Source organism: Onychostoma macrolepis, chromosome 04 (genome assembly GCF_012432095.1).
Source record: "Onychostoma macrolepis isolate SWU-2019 chromosome 04, ASM1243209v1, whole genome shotgun sequence".
NCBI classification, from domain to species: Eukaryota; Metazoa; Chordata; class Actinopteri; order Cypriniformes; family Cyprinidae; genus Onychostoma; species Onychostoma macrolepis.
In genome coordinates, this window is record NC_081158.1 from 31,716,595 (window position 1) to 31,731,137 (window position 14,543).

At 37.4% G+C, this 14,543-nt stretch overlaps 3 protein-coding genes across 6 annotated transcripts; 2 read left to right on the top strand and 1 right to left on the bottom strand.

Moving 5' to 3' along the window:
• Positions 1-96: 96 nt before the first annotated feature.
• Positions 97-4,745, top strand: si:ch211-214j24.10 (uncharacterized protein LOC558894 homolog). Of its 2 annotated transcripts, none has more exons than XM_058773402.1 (4): positions 97-239; positions 2,402-3,127; positions 3,207-3,239; positions 3,954-4,745. In XM_058773402.1, the coding sequence occupies exons 1-4, from the start codon at positions 227-229 to the stop codon at positions 4,001-4,003; spliced, it is 822 nt and encodes a 273-aa protein (XP_058629385.1). In that variant the 5' UTR covers positions 97-226; the 3' UTR covers positions 4,004-4,745. The 2 variants fall into 2 exon arrangements, with proteins under 2 accessions (XP_058629385.1, XP_058629386.1); XM_058773403.1 differs by lacking the exon at positions 97-239 and adding an exon at positions 886-916.
• A 708-nt stretch (positions 4,746-5,453) lies between these two features.
• Positions 5,454-11,058, bottom strand: osgep (O-sialoglycoprotein endopeptidase). 2 transcript variants are annotated; one of them, XM_058773397.1, is made up of 12 exons: positions 10,952-11,058; positions 10,450-10,572; positions 7,810-7,929; positions 7,555-7,730; positions 7,310-7,405; positions 7,095-7,144; positions 6,935-7,013; positions 6,792-6,857; positions 6,611-6,701; positions 6,435-6,510; positions 6,242-6,340; positions 5,454-5,693 (listed from the first exon to the last, which is right to left on the bottom strand). In XM_058773397.1, the coding sequence occupies exons 2-12, from the start codon at positions 10,562-10,564 to the stop codon at positions 5,654-5,656; spliced, it is 1,008 nt and encodes a 335-aa protein (XP_058629380.1). In that variant the 5' UTR covers positions 10,565-10,572; positions 10,952-11,058; the 3' UTR covers positions 5,454-5,653. The 2 variants fall into 2 exon arrangements, with proteins under 2 accessions (XP_058629380.1, XP_058629379.1); XM_058773396.1 differs by having other exon boundaries at positions 10,450-10,569; positions 10,952-11,005.
• A 106-nt stretch (positions 11,059-11,164) lies between these two features.
• On the top strand, positions 11,165-14,136 carry apex1 (APEX nuclease (multifunctional DNA repair enzyme) 1). Of its 2 annotated transcripts, none has more exons than XM_058773395.1 (5): positions 11,165-11,295; positions 11,649-11,768; positions 11,853-12,016; positions 12,143-12,335; positions 12,993-14,136. In XM_058773395.1, exons 2-5 carry the CDS (start codon positions 11,708-11,710, stop codon positions 13,505-13,507), a joined length of 933 nt encoding a protein of 310 aa, XP_058629378.1. In that variant the 5' UTR covers positions 11,165-11,295; positions 11,649-11,707; the 3' UTR covers positions 13,508-14,136. The 2 variants fall into 2 exon arrangements, with proteins under 2 accessions (XP_058629378.1, XP_058629377.1); XM_058773394.1 differs by lacking the exon at positions 11,165-11,295 and adding an exon at positions 11,325-11,533.
• Positions 14,137-14,543: the final 407 nt, after the last annotated feature.

The following is a 14,543-nucleotide window of genomic DNA, read 5'->3' on the forward strand; positions in this document are numbered from 1 at the left end:
CTCAAGTGAGTGACGAAATACAATACAAACAGAAAAACACAGATAACCTCACAGATTAACAGCTTGATCATGTAGGCTACCCCATGAGGCAAAAGATCAATCAGCTGAGGGAAAACAACAAAACTCAGAAGTAGGCAGCAAAGGAAGAAGTAACTAGAATCTTGAAAGGAGAAATATGGAATTTTTTCTTTGTCTATGAAAGACACACTTTGACAAAGTGGACAGAATGGACACTGAAGGTGAGACAACATGCATGCAGTTGTGTATACTGATGGTTTAGTTCTTTAAAATGTTTTCCTCAAAGACACAATGAACTTTAATGGACAATTGTCGGTAGTTATATCTCATGAAACATGATTTGCTAGCTAGTCAGCTCCAAGGTATGTCAATTAGGGAGATTCTCATGGGCATTTTGATTAGATAATAGCTAATCTGTGTAGTATATTTGAATTTTTATGGGATCTTTTTGTGTTCCTTTCTGAGCATAAAAATGCTGGAGTTGTTAGTTATACTTTTAAACTTTAAACCATATTTCACATCATAGGCCTACTAGACACAGGTGTAGTCTTTTATCTCATTTTAAACAGTAATTGTGTCTAATTGTACATAAATGTATATATGTATCTTTTTTTGTTTTTTATGTAACGGTAAACTACAAATAAAACATGAATAATTATCACAGTTTTCTTATTATTCCTAGTATATAATTTAAAATCTGGTCATGCGCCGTTCCCGCTCTTCTTCGCGCCTGTAGCACACCGGAAATGGTCATCGCCCCATTTCTCCCTGGTGACTGTCACTTCCGTATGATCGCATTAAGCAACACGCCGCTGCGCGACACAGTTACGTACACACACTAAAGTCCAAACCGCGCTTAAAAACCGGATTTATCACACCGAAATGCATATCAAAACAGGTAAGAGAGGGCTTTAGGGTATATTTTGCTCGATTTGGCTGCTTAATAGTGAAAGTGTTTTGAAATATGAAGTTGTTTGTGCTCGAGTGGGACGGAATGTGAATGAGACTTATGAAACTTTTGATTCTCGATCTTTCTGTCAGTAGCATCTTTCTTTGTTATCATTTAGATTTTTAATGATCTGAAATTATAAGCAGTGGCTCTTATTTAATCCGACTTGTCGAGTTTGTTCTGCTGACCGGTGTAAAGGCGGTTGTTATGGGCGCTAAACATCCAAACACAAGCGGCCTGCTGTTAGCGTTAGCAATCTTTACACGACAAAATCTCCTTTAAATGTCGTTAATGCTATTCTGGCTCAAAGTTGACGATATAATAATGGCCTAGAAATACAAACACGTTTATTTTGTTCATTTAGACTATATAAAATGCGTGCCAGTATCTACGCTTTGTCGTTTCCAGGCTTGTGTAAAGTGCGTGAATATAAGAAGGCACTGAAATAACCGAACTGTAATGAGATGTGTTATTAATAAATGTTGTTTATGAGTAGGAAGTTTTTTTTTTTTTTTACAGATTCGTCTTAGTTTCTGTCGTAGGTCTCTCTGATTCTGTAGATGTGAATGAGGCGCCGACTAGAAATTTCCAGTTACATCTTGCTATGGCTCATTGACTCAAGACTCGCTGCTTTGCTTGGGGCATTTGTATGCATGTGCATGTGCATATATCTATGTACTATCTTTATTTAGTGGCTGGATAGGCAAAAATCATTATTAGATTAGATTTAAAAAGACGCACTGTGCAGCCTCAAAATAACAATTAATTGTCATTGTAAATCTTTACCAATCTTTGACACTATCCTTCAAACTACTAGGTTTTAAAAAAAAATTTGAATTACATTTTTTTCAAAACCATTTAAAGTATAATTTAGTATTGATCAAATTTTATGTTTAAGTAAGTACAGGTCAGAATAAGTATGTTGCTTCATTTTAAGATAAATATCTGTTATGCTGAATGGCGTTTGAAGATTTATTTCACCAATGAAGTTTTACATTTTATTTTAAGTTATTTAAAACGGGCAAAGTTTTTATTCAGAAAGTTCTATAATGGATGTTTCTAGAAATATTTCACCAGGAATAATTATTTTTTATCTGATACTAAATGAAAAATCTTGTTTAGCATTTATGATGTGAGTTGTTAGTTGTTGTTTTTCATTACTACTGTGTGTTATAAACTTTTAAAGTACACTGATCTGGCCATGAAAATAGCCATACGTGTTGCTATGGCAATAAAATTAAATAAATAAATAGTCACTTTTGCAAATTTAATTTGATGCAAACACCAAAATGTGAATAAAGCAGCTGGGGGAAATTGTTAGAGTTAATATGATTGAGTTTGCATTAGAAACTCAAGGCTTGGGACAATCTAAAATTTTTTGTAACAAGTTTGCATGTTTTATCATTGAATAATTGCATCTGATTCTTTCATTAGGTACTTGGGAGTCAAGCAATGCAGTGTGCGAGTCTGACCCCTTGTGTGATCCAGCCGTCTTAGTGTCACCCTCTAAACCCGAACCACAGATCCGAAACCGTCGCCTCTCCCCCGGCTCTGGCAGCTGCGGTGGGGGAGGAGGGGGCTGTTCCTCTGGGATGGATAAACGTCAAGCCTCACCGAGTAGCCTGGAAGGTTCTCTGAATGGGGTGGGTCACACCCACACCTTCACGTCGAGAGAGCGTCGTGTCCCAAATAAATCAAGAAGCTTTCGGCGTGATGGCCCAAGACCGGGGCCACGTTCGGATGAGAGACACTCCAGAACCGGTCAGAAAGAACGATGGGTAGACAACAGCCTGTCTTTGCTCAAACCTCCACCTGCTTTCCCTGTGAAGGACAGTCCCGCCAAACTGCAGCCGGCCGTCAGCTATGCCTCCAAGGTGAAGGCAGGGGGAGGTTCTGTTGGGGCGGCCGAAGAGCCCCCTGGTATTGGGGTTTTGCTGCAGAACCAGTGGGGACTCAGCTTCATCAACGACGGGCCGGAGGCAGATGTTCCCCAGGAGAAAACTCCAGATCTCCACCCAATTGCAGGAGAGGTTACTGTAAAACCGGCCCGTGCCTCTTCGGAGTCTCTGCCTGGTCAGGTCACGAGAGGCTCAGAGAGTTCAGAGGAGCTGCTGCTTAGCTGTCGCCACCTGGAGGAAGCATTGGAGTATCACACACAAGGTAAGGCGATACATTTAAGGTTACAAAAGGCTTTCTTGGTCGTATTTCTTAACTCACTGTAATTGTTTTTGATCCGCAGAATGGAAAGCAATATTATGGAGACAAAAACAAGGTTGGTGTTTGACTATATTTTATTAATCTCCATTAGGGCTGCATGATATGTCAAAATGAAATCAGTATCTCTGTGGCAATTGTTAGCATCTCTGGTTCTGTTGAAAACGCCAGTCTACATGCTGTTTGCATGCAAAAGAACACCGTTCTGAGTTTCATTCTGAAACCTGAAAGAATATGGATCAATTTTCTGGCAAAATGTAGGTATTGTAATTGTACAGTTAAGGTTAAAATGTTGAAGTGAATTTCTTATTTTGATATTTAATTATGACCACAATAAAATCAGTTTATTTTATCTTTTTTTTTCTTTTATATATATATATATATATATATGTGTATGAAATTATATATTAAAATATAAATATAATTATTTTATTTACTTTAAATATTACATTAAATTTCTTTTTTTTTTTTTTTTCACAATAAGATCAGTTATTATTTTAAAGTCACTTTATAGAATTGGTCAAAAACAGTCGGAATATTCCCTATGAAAAGTTTACTCTATTAAAAGAGGTTTGAGTTGGTTCTTGTAAAGAGTAAACAAACACATAAGTGTGTGTGTATATATACATTAATTCAAGTAATCTGGTAAAGGACTAAATATCGCAATGTCAGTTTTCTTCCAATATTATGTAGCCCTACTATCCATAAAACAAGCAGAATGACTATTTTTAGATAATTTTCACTATTTTAACAGGCTTGCTTTGTTTTTCAGACCCTGCAAAGGTTGTTTGGTACAAGAATGCCCTGGAGTCGCCTGCCTAGCACACACTAACACATCTCCACAAACAGACACATATACACACACACATGCGAAACACACACCCTGCACTCAGGTTCTCATCCCCTCAACGTTTCTGCCGAGACACTTTAGGACTTGTTCCCCTATGAAGATAGATGTCTTGGACTTCTCGGTTGCCTTACAACAGAGTCTGCCTCAGGCGCAGAGTCCCTCTGCATACCTCTGTCATTTTAATGGTGGAGAATTGTCTCTTTTAAGGAAAAAAAGCTGCAATTTTATTTCAGTGAACTGCAGTTCTACAGTTTAAAAAAATCCCTTTTATTCCTCCCTTGTTCCTACTTGTGTGCAAGTGGTTAAATCAAGCACTTTCTGACCTGTAGTTGAACACGTCATCCCTTTCTCTAAAGACGGAGCTCGTTTTTAGAACCAAATCCAGAATGTCTTCTTCAGTCTTCCCTCCTGTGATAATCCCTTTCTTGCCACACAAATTGTTCTCATGAAGTTTACAGAGGTGCCATTGGCACGTTATGGCAGCACCTTCAAATGTCTATTGGTCTTAATGCTGTTTTTTAATATATATATTTCACCCAGATTGAATGTCGGTCATAAATCCTAATAGGAATCCGTTGCTGTGTATGACCTAATTTTTTTTTTTTTTTTTTAAGAAACATACAAATAATTTACACTGGAAGATGTTCAGAGATTTAATCGAACAGTGTTGCATAATAAAAATGAATAAACTTGTTAAAATATTTCAAGGTCTTTTGGTTTTTGTATAAATGTGGATATTTAGTATTTCAGTTATCAATCTATTATCCATTTTCCAAGTCACTTTTTCTATGTAGAGTCATAGGGTGTTTTAGTACCACAACTGAAAATCTGCTGTATTGAATAATCTTGCTGATTTATCACCAGTACTTAATTTTAGAGCTGCCTTGTTGTCAATCAATCTAATATTGAAAGGAATAATTCACCCAAAAATAAAAATGTGCTGAAAATTCACTCCCCTTCAGGCTATCCAGGGTGTAGATGAGTTTTCTTCATCAGAATGGATTTAGTGAAATTTAGAATTACATCACTTAGTCACCAGTGGGTCCTCAGCAGTGAATGGGTGCCATCAGAATGAGAGTTCAAACAGCTGATGAAATATAACAATCCACACCACTCAAGTCTATCAATTTACATCCATAAAGATTTTTTTATCAGCTGTTTGGACTCTCATTCTGAGGGCACCCATTCATTGCATATGATCAAATGGTGAGCAAGTAATGTAATGCTAAATTTCTATAGATCTCTTCCCATGGAGAAACAAACTCCTCTACATCCTGGATAGCCTGAGGGTGAGTACATTGTTTTTCGGACATTTTAATTTTGAACTTCTTTTAGTGATATATAATGTAATTGTGAGTTTAGTACTGCTTTTATACAGCACTTTACCACATCATATATAATCAAATGATTTGAGGCTTTAGGTCAATAGGTGTTTTTTTATTCGGTGTTTTTTTTATTCAGTGTTTTTACAAAAATATTAGACGATTCTCCTTTAACTGAGATATAAAACTACTTCTGTCCGTGATGTAAAAATGAATATTGCATGAGGATGAATAATAGGATCAAGGAGTACAACTTAACACAAAGTGCCACTGAAATTCCTAAATAACCAGGTCCAAACATCAGTCCCGCCATGTGACCTCCACTTCATCTGTTCTGTACCTAAAAAACACAATAGACCATTAATAAATGATAACATCACAGCTAAACAAGAAATTATCTTGGGTCTATATTTACTCTCGGCATGCAATGGAAAATCATTGAGCTAATGATGAAAATAGCATGGTTATCTGTGACACAAAGTCACATGTGCACAAAGCAAAATGTTTTATTACAGGAATAGTTTACCTAAAAATGAAAGCAGAGCAAAACCATTCGAAACAAATATTTATGAGGGTTTTGATGTGAAAGACAACGGAATATACTTTTTCACTGGAGGAAGCATTATAATGAATTATGGACCTTTTAAGTTTTAATGTCTTTATATTGGATTTGCTTATTACAAACACACAGCTTTTCACTTCATAAGACATTAATTGATGGCCTGGAGTCATGTGCATTACTTGTGGATCATTGTGATGTTTTTATCAGCTGTTTGGACTCTCATTCTGACGGCACTGCAGAAGATCCATTCTTGTGCAAGTGATGTAATGCTAAATTTCTCCAAATCTGTTCCAATGTTTTTGATGGCTATTTGTTAAGTTGTTTACCTTTGTGTAATCCAGGAGTCTGATAGCTCTGTGACGTGACCCGAGCGGAACATTTCCCATCCAGCCTGTGCGATCATTGCTCCGTTGTCTATACAAAACCTACGATTTAACATGAAGAGATTAAAAACTACTGACACTGAATGTCGCGAGTTCTTTCAGCAGTGACCAATGAAAAGCCGGCAATGTTTCTTACCTCTCATCTGTGGCAAAAAGTCGAGCACTTCTCTCCTTACACATGACCCCCATCATCTCCTGCAGTCGCAGGTTACCTGCAAAAAAGCGCATGCTTAGATGCTGACAAAACTGCAATACAGAGACCCAGTCTTCAATATGAGACGAATGTAAACAAATAAGCATAAAAACACTTACAGCCGACTCCACCGACGATCAGAACCTCCTGAGAGCCACAGTGAGCCATGGCTCTTTCTGTGATCTCCACCAGCATAGCGAACAGAGTCTCCTGTCAATCACATTATTTTTAGACACTTTTCATAATCATAAAGTAATGTGTCTTATTGGAAGCACAGTGAGAACAGGTTCAAGTACATACTTGTAGGGAGAAACACAAATCCTCAGGCATACATTGACCTGTACTCAACAGTTTGTGAGCGGCATCCTGCATGTGAACATAATTATTGAAATTTACAGAAGTGTAAACAGAATTTAAAGACATCTCCCAGTCATTCATCTCACCTCTATATAGGACAAAATCCCAGAAAATGACACATCCATTCCCTTCACTGTGTACGGCAGCTCTATATACTTGGTGCCCCTGAAGAATGAATATGCATATTAACATATATCAAACAAATGCTTTTACACATTAGTTATGTTAAAACGCATGGAAACTCACTTCTTTGCCATCTGTTCAATGTTGTAACCAGGACTGGGATCATTTGATATCTGTGAATACAGGTGAAAACTGCAATCTTAAAATTACATAACTTTTAGACAAATCATAGGTATATTTTCCGATCCTCCACAGAAAAAATACAGAAACATACCAAATAAACATAAGGCTCTATAAACATACTAAATTTTCATATTAACTTATTTTTAATTACTGACCTTGATGACCCTGGCAAACCGGTCAAGGCAGTTTCCTACAGCAATATCAATAGTTTCTCCAAATATTCTGTAACGGTGTTCAGAATATGCAATAACCTGTAGAAACAATATGTTTGCTTATGTTAAAAGAAATGTGAGAATGTCAATGTAATTCTTTCAAGGATATTGATATGTCTGCTCTTGATATAATTGTGAAAACAAATTAAGATTGAAATCTTATCTAATCTTCACTTCTCAATTCTTACCTGAGTATTTCCTCCGCTCACATACAGAACAGTGGGGTTTTGGGCATTGGTGATCAAACGGCCCATTTCTATGTGCCCGACACAGTGGTTTACCCCCAACAATGGCTTTCCCCACAACTGGGCAACTGTCCTGGCCACAATCGCCACTGTCACCAGAGGAGCCCCCATTCCAGGCCCTGTACAACAGGACATATTTGATAAGTGGAGTAATGTGGAAAAATGCACAGTGTATAACGGTAAGTAAGAAATATTCACCTTTAGTGTACGCCACACAATCAATATCTGCAGCTTTCAGCCCTGCTTCATCTAGTGCCTCCTGGAGCACAGTGAGAATCACACTACGATGGTGCTTGGCCGTCTCACCAGGTAGGAACCCTGAGAAGATCACGAGAGAGAAATATAAAAATAGTACTACGCAAGCATGGCGGCACTTTTATATATATATATACACTATATTGCCAAAAGTATTGGGTCACCCCCTTCTAATGAACTGGTTTGACTACTTTAGTAATTTCCATGAGTACAAATCTTAATGTTTAAGCATTCAATGATATTGTAGGGAACTGTGTGCTTCTAATTTTAAAGCAACAGTTTGGACAGGACCCTTTTCATGACATGACAATGCCTCTGTGTATAAAGCAAGGTTTAAAAAGAAATGATTGATTTAATCAGTGTGGAAGAACTTGACTGGTCTGCGGAAAGCCAAGTCCTGATCCAAGCTGAACACCTCTGGTGTGACTTTAAATGCAGATCTTGAGCCAAAAACTCTTTACCAAACACCAATGACTTGTACATACACTATACGGGTGCTGGTCATATAATTAGAATATCATCAAAAAGTTGATTTCACTAATTCCATTCAAAAAGTGAAACTTGTATATTATATTCATTCATTACACACAGACTGATATATTTCAAATGTTTATTTCTTTTAATTTTGATGATTAGAGCTTACAGCTCATGAAAGTCAAAAATCAGTATCTCAAAATATTAGAATATTACTTAAGACCAATACAAAGAAAGGATTTTTAGAAATCTTGGCCAACTGAAAAGTATGAAAATGAAAAGTATGAGCATGTACAGCACTCAATACTTAGTTGGGGCTCCTTTTGCCTGAATTACTGCAGCAATGCGGCGTGGCATGGAGTCGATCAGTCTGTGGCACTGCTCAGGTGTTATGAGAGCCCAGGTTGCTCTGATAGTGGCCTTCAGCTCTTCTGCATTGTTGGGTCTGGTGTCTCTCATCTTCCTCTTGACAATACCCCATAGATTCTCGATGGGGTTCAGGTCAGCGAGTTTGCTGGCCAATCAAGCACAGTAACACTATGGTCATTGAACCAGCTTTTGGTACCTTTGGCAGTGTGGGCAGGTGCCAAGTCCTGCTGGAAAATGAAATCAGCATCTCCATAAAGCTTGTCAACAGAAGGAAGCATGAAGTGCTCTAAAATTTCCTGGTAGATGGCTGCGTTGACTGTGGACATCAGAAAACACAGTGGACCAACACCAGCAGATGACATGGCAGCCCAAATCATCACTGACTGTGGAAACTTCACACTGGACTTCAAGCAACATGGATTCTGTGCCTCTTCACTCTTCCTTCAGACTCTGGGACCTTGATTTCCAAATGAAATGTAAAATTTACTTTCATCTGAAAAGAGGACTTTGGACCACTGAGCAACAGTCCAGTTCTTTTCTCCACAGCCCAGTTAAGGCGCTTCTGGCGTTGTCTCTGGTTCAGAAGTGGCTTGGTAGCCCTTTTCCTGAAGACGCCTGAGCGTGGTGACTCTTGATGCACTGACTCCAGCTTCAGTTCTCTCCTTGTGAAGCTCTCCCAAGTGTTTGAATCGGCTTTGCTTGACTGTATTCTCAAGCTTGCGGTCATCCCTGTTGCTTGTGCACCTTTTCCTACCCAAATTCATCCTTCCAGTCAACTTTGCATTTAATATGCTTTGATACAGCACTCTGTAAACAGCCACACCTTTCAGTAATGACCTTCTGTGACTTACCCTCTTTGTGGAGGGTGTCAATGTTCATCTTCTGGATCATTGCCAAGTCAGCAGTCTTCCCCATTATTGTGGTTTCAAAGAACAAGAGATACCCAGAATTTATACTGTAGGGATGGTCATTTATTCAAACTCAAATGTAAATATTCTAATATTTTGAGATACTGATTTGACTTTCATGAGCTGTAAGCTCTAATCATCAAAATTAAAAGAAATAAACATTTGAAATATATCAGTCTGTGTGTAATGAATGAATATAATATACAAGTTTCACTTTTTAAATGGAATTAGTGAAATAAATCAACTTTTTGATGATATTCTAATTATATGACCAGCACCTGTATGGACAAATGTATTGGGACACCCCCTTCTTTAGAACAGAAAAAGGCACTTCCAAAACTGTGGCAACAAAGATGGAAACATAATTCAGAATGTATTTAAAAATTGTATTTCCATCTCTGTTGCAACAGTTTTGGAAGTGTCTAAAATGACTGTACCCATATGTACAAGTCATTGGTGTTTGGTAAAGAGTTTTTGGCTCAAGATCTGCATTTAAAGTCACACCAGAGGTGTTCAGCTTGGATCAGGACGTGGCTTTCCGCAGACCAGCATTGTCAGCAGACCAGCATTGTCCTGTTAGAGTAGAAAAGGGTCCTGTCCAAACTGTTGCTTTAAAATTAGAAGCACACAATTCCCTACAATATCACTGAATGCTTAAACATTAAGATTTGTACTCATGGAAATTACTAAATAGTCAAACCTGTTCATTAGAAGGGGGTGACCCAATACTTTTGGCAATATAGTGTGTGTGTGTGTGTATATATATATATATATATATATATATATATATGAAGATGTCTATTAGAGGTAACGATTGGTCTGATGATCTCACCTTGGCCAGGTGGGGTGATGTAAGTGCGCCTGGGGTTTGACAGAACTTCCCCATCTCTGATGATACCCACACCAATCTTATTAGCACTGCCCTCAAATCCAATCACCACAGTCATGGTTTCTGCTGGGAGGATGAAACTGGAATCATTTGAGGAAAATACACAAAATACTGCGACACTATTACACCATGTCTACCATTTGTTTCCATCAAAATCAATTTCTTTATGCTTTAATATCAATACTGAAAAAGTGCGAGTGTGTGTTTTTTAAAAGGTTTTTACAATTTTCAGAATTAAATTTTACAATTAAAGTTAAATCTGTTATGTCTGGCCGTCAGACATCTGCGACACATGCTGCTGGATAAAACAATCCGATCATTAACAACATTTATAGATTAAATTGTCGGGTTTGACATGTTTTGGGTTAATTATATTAATTTGTATACTAATAATTATATTTTTGTTTGTTTTATCTCTTATTTCACACTGCTTCTCCACTCTTACCGCGCACTCGCTGGCTGTAGGACCATAACAACAGCTAATGTGGTTTTTACTAAATGCCTGGATGAAATTGATGGGGATATTCGGGCTAACAAATTGTTAAATTTATAGAAATATATTTTAAAGCTAATATTTGTCAATAATTTTATATACAAATGATAAATGCATAATGTTGTTTAAAAAACGTTTTACGCTTTAGTTTTAGTCAGGCAATAACTCCGACACCTCTTGATGGAGAAACATGCGCCTCATGCACGTTGCTTCGGCTTCCCGTCCGTGCAGAGCAGTTCGTAGTTCTGCACAGGTTGAGGTTTCGTTATAAACGCAGCTAACGATTAAAGTGTTAGGTAAGAAAGAGCTATTTATATATAGTGAGATGCAAATGTATATTTAAAGCGTTTTCAACGCGGTCAATGTAAATTAGTCTATTATAAACGCATAGCGTGCGAGTCATTTGTTCTTATTGTTTCATTCATTCAGGCCGCACTTTTGACCAATTTACAAACGTGGCTAATGTATATTCATTCGTTATAGCAGCATACTGCAAGCTCATGCATTTTGTTTTAAGCAGTTCACGCATTTTATGTAAGTGATTTAATCACTGGTGTGCGAGTTATATAAGTTTAACAGCCTTTGTTTTGAGAGGTTTGCAGCGACCGATGCATTGAACACATTCCATTGCGCATGTCCTTTCTTGTAGGTGTTCGTGTGTGTGCTGTCAGTTTCTTACGTGTGTGTGGTCTTAAAACAACTGTAAGCATGCCTAAAAGAGCCAAGAAGAATGAGGAAGCTGTCGATGGGGAGACTGGCAATGGAGCTGGTACAGAGTTTTAATACTACATATAAGAAAAAAGTTTGCATCTTCACAGAGTGCATCAGATAACATGATTTTTTTCTATCACAGAACCTGCAAAGAAAGAGAAAAAGGGGAAAGAGCCAGAGGCCCCGATTCTGTATGAAGATCCACAAGATAAGATGACCAGTAAGGACGGTCGTGCATCCAACATGAAGATCACCTCCTGGAATGTGGACGGTCTGCGTGCATGGGTCAAAAAGAAAGGCCTTGATGTGAGAATTCAACATACGAGACATTGATTGTGTACTGCATGGTCCTTCTTGAACAGTCTGGCCAGTCTCTGTGTCTTTATTTAGTATTTTGACTCTTCGATTTCTTTGTTTTTTGTCTGTTTGCAGTGGGTGCGTAAGGAGGATCCAGATGTGCTGTGTCTGCAGGAGACTAAGTGCGCTGAGAAAGCCCTGCCGTCTGAGATCACTGACATGCCCGAGTATCCACACAAGTTCTGGGCTGGATCGGAGGACAAGGAGGGTTACAGCGGAGTCGCCATGCTCTGCAAAAATGAACCGCTCAATGTCACCTATGGTATTGGTAAGTGTCTTATCTTTTATCAGCGAATTTGATGTAAGGTCTCCCTGCAGTTTTCAAACAAAACAAAAGCACTGTGTTTGAACACAAAGAAATTAAGATGGCTATTGTAATTTGAGGTTTGTCTTTACTATACTAAAATTACTATTATTAATAGAAGTAGTAGTAATAGTAGTATTTATATAAGCTGCTTGTTTTTATTTCACAGTACAATAGTTTTATTGCAAGGTCATATTTCAAGTTTTATAATTTAATTATAATATTGTTGTTACTTGTTAGTAGTAGTAGTAAATACTTTTATTTTACACTACAATAGTACTATTGCAATAGTCATGTATTTCTTTGATTTCATTCTTATGATATTAATAATGTTATTTTTTTATTAGTAGTAGCAGCAGCAGAAGTAATAGTCTAAAAAAATATTTTATAGTATTGCAATAAGCATTTAAATACTTATTTAAATACTACTACTTTTACTACTAATATAATATTGAATGGGGGAAAATGTTTCTTTTTGTAATGTTTATCAGTTATTTTTTTAATTTAATTTTTTTTAACTGTACAATAGTTTCATTGCAATAGTAATATTTCTTTATTGATGTAATGCTTATAATCTTGAATTTTCTATCATTTTTAAAATCTCATTCTGCCTCAATGTAGGTAAAGAGGAACATGATAAAGAAGGTCGGGTTATCACTGCTGAGTTTCCATCTTTCTTCCTGGTCACGGCATATGTGCCTAATGCCAGCCGTGGTTTGGTGCGACTTGACTACCGTAAGACCTGGGATGTGGATTTCCAGGCCTACCTGAGTGGCTTGGACCAGCGCAAACCCCTGGTGCTGTGTGGAGATCTGAATGTGGCCCACCAAGAGATTGATCTCAAAAACCCCAAGGGTAACCGCAAGAACGCAGGCTTCACCCCTGAGGAACGTGAGGGCTTCACCAAGCTTCTGGAGGCCGGATTTACCGACAGTTTTCGGGAGCTGTATCCGGAACAAGCCAATGCCTACACCTTCTGGACCTACATGATGAACTCTCGAGCCAAAAACGTCGGCTGGCGTTTGGACTACTTTTTGCTGTCGTCCGCCTTGCTCCCAGGTCTGTGTGACAGCAAGATCCGAAACACAGCCATGGGAAGTGACCACTGTCCTATTACCTTGTATTTGGCAGTGTAGATCAGGTTTCTCAGGGCCCTGAGCTTTTCAGTTTCATATACATCTGCATAGACACATAAGGATCTAGTCCTGTTAGTCCTAGAATAGTATTTCCTTTCTTAAAACCAAATACAGGTCCACATATAGGAATATATGTGGTGCAGACATGCATTGAAAGGAGTCGTGGATAAATTGTTTTTGCGATTTTTGGTTCATTCTGCTGTTATTGGTCACCTGAAATGAGATTTTGACACTAAAATATCACTAAAAATCATAATTTCAAGCTCTCATCCCATTTTATATTTGCAATGTTTAAAAAAACTCAGACTGTTATCTAAATGACAAACCCTGCCAAACTACTGTAATAAACATTGTTTCAGTGCAAAACGTTTTGAAGCTTGTAAAATACCTTGACCTACAAAGATATATGATGTGTCTGATTAGTATGAAGTTAAAGTTCTTTGGATTTTGTCTTTGGTGCTATTTTAACCTCTGGATTTTACATTACTCTCGACTTAGTGAAGTTAGTGGTGGTTAAATGTTACATATGCCACATAGTTTCAAAAGACCAATGATTTTTCTTATGTGCTGTTTTTTCCCCCCAGAGTGTCTGTCTGTAGCCATATTTCAGATTTTGAAATAAAGTAGTTTATAAAAAAGTATTAGCCTCTGGTCTTATTTTCATTTTTAAGTTACACCATATAAGTATTATACTGTTCTTCGGTTGTTACTGTACACATGTAAAAGAAGCTGATAAGAATGTATTTATGCATAACGTTATATTAAACAGTTATGTGTATACATTTTAAAAGAAGGTGAAAATAGTTTCGTTTGTAAGATGTACAAAGTACAAAAAAATATATATATATACTGTAGTTCAAACTGCTCATAAGAAGTGCAAAAATGTTTTTTTTTTGTCAATATTTTAATTATATCTATTTTATATTTAAATAATGTAAGGATCTAAATACCAGACACCGAAATTCTTAAATGACATGGCGAAGACTCCTGAACGTCAATTACGTAACCTTAGCCAATGGTAGGCGGTGGTATGGTG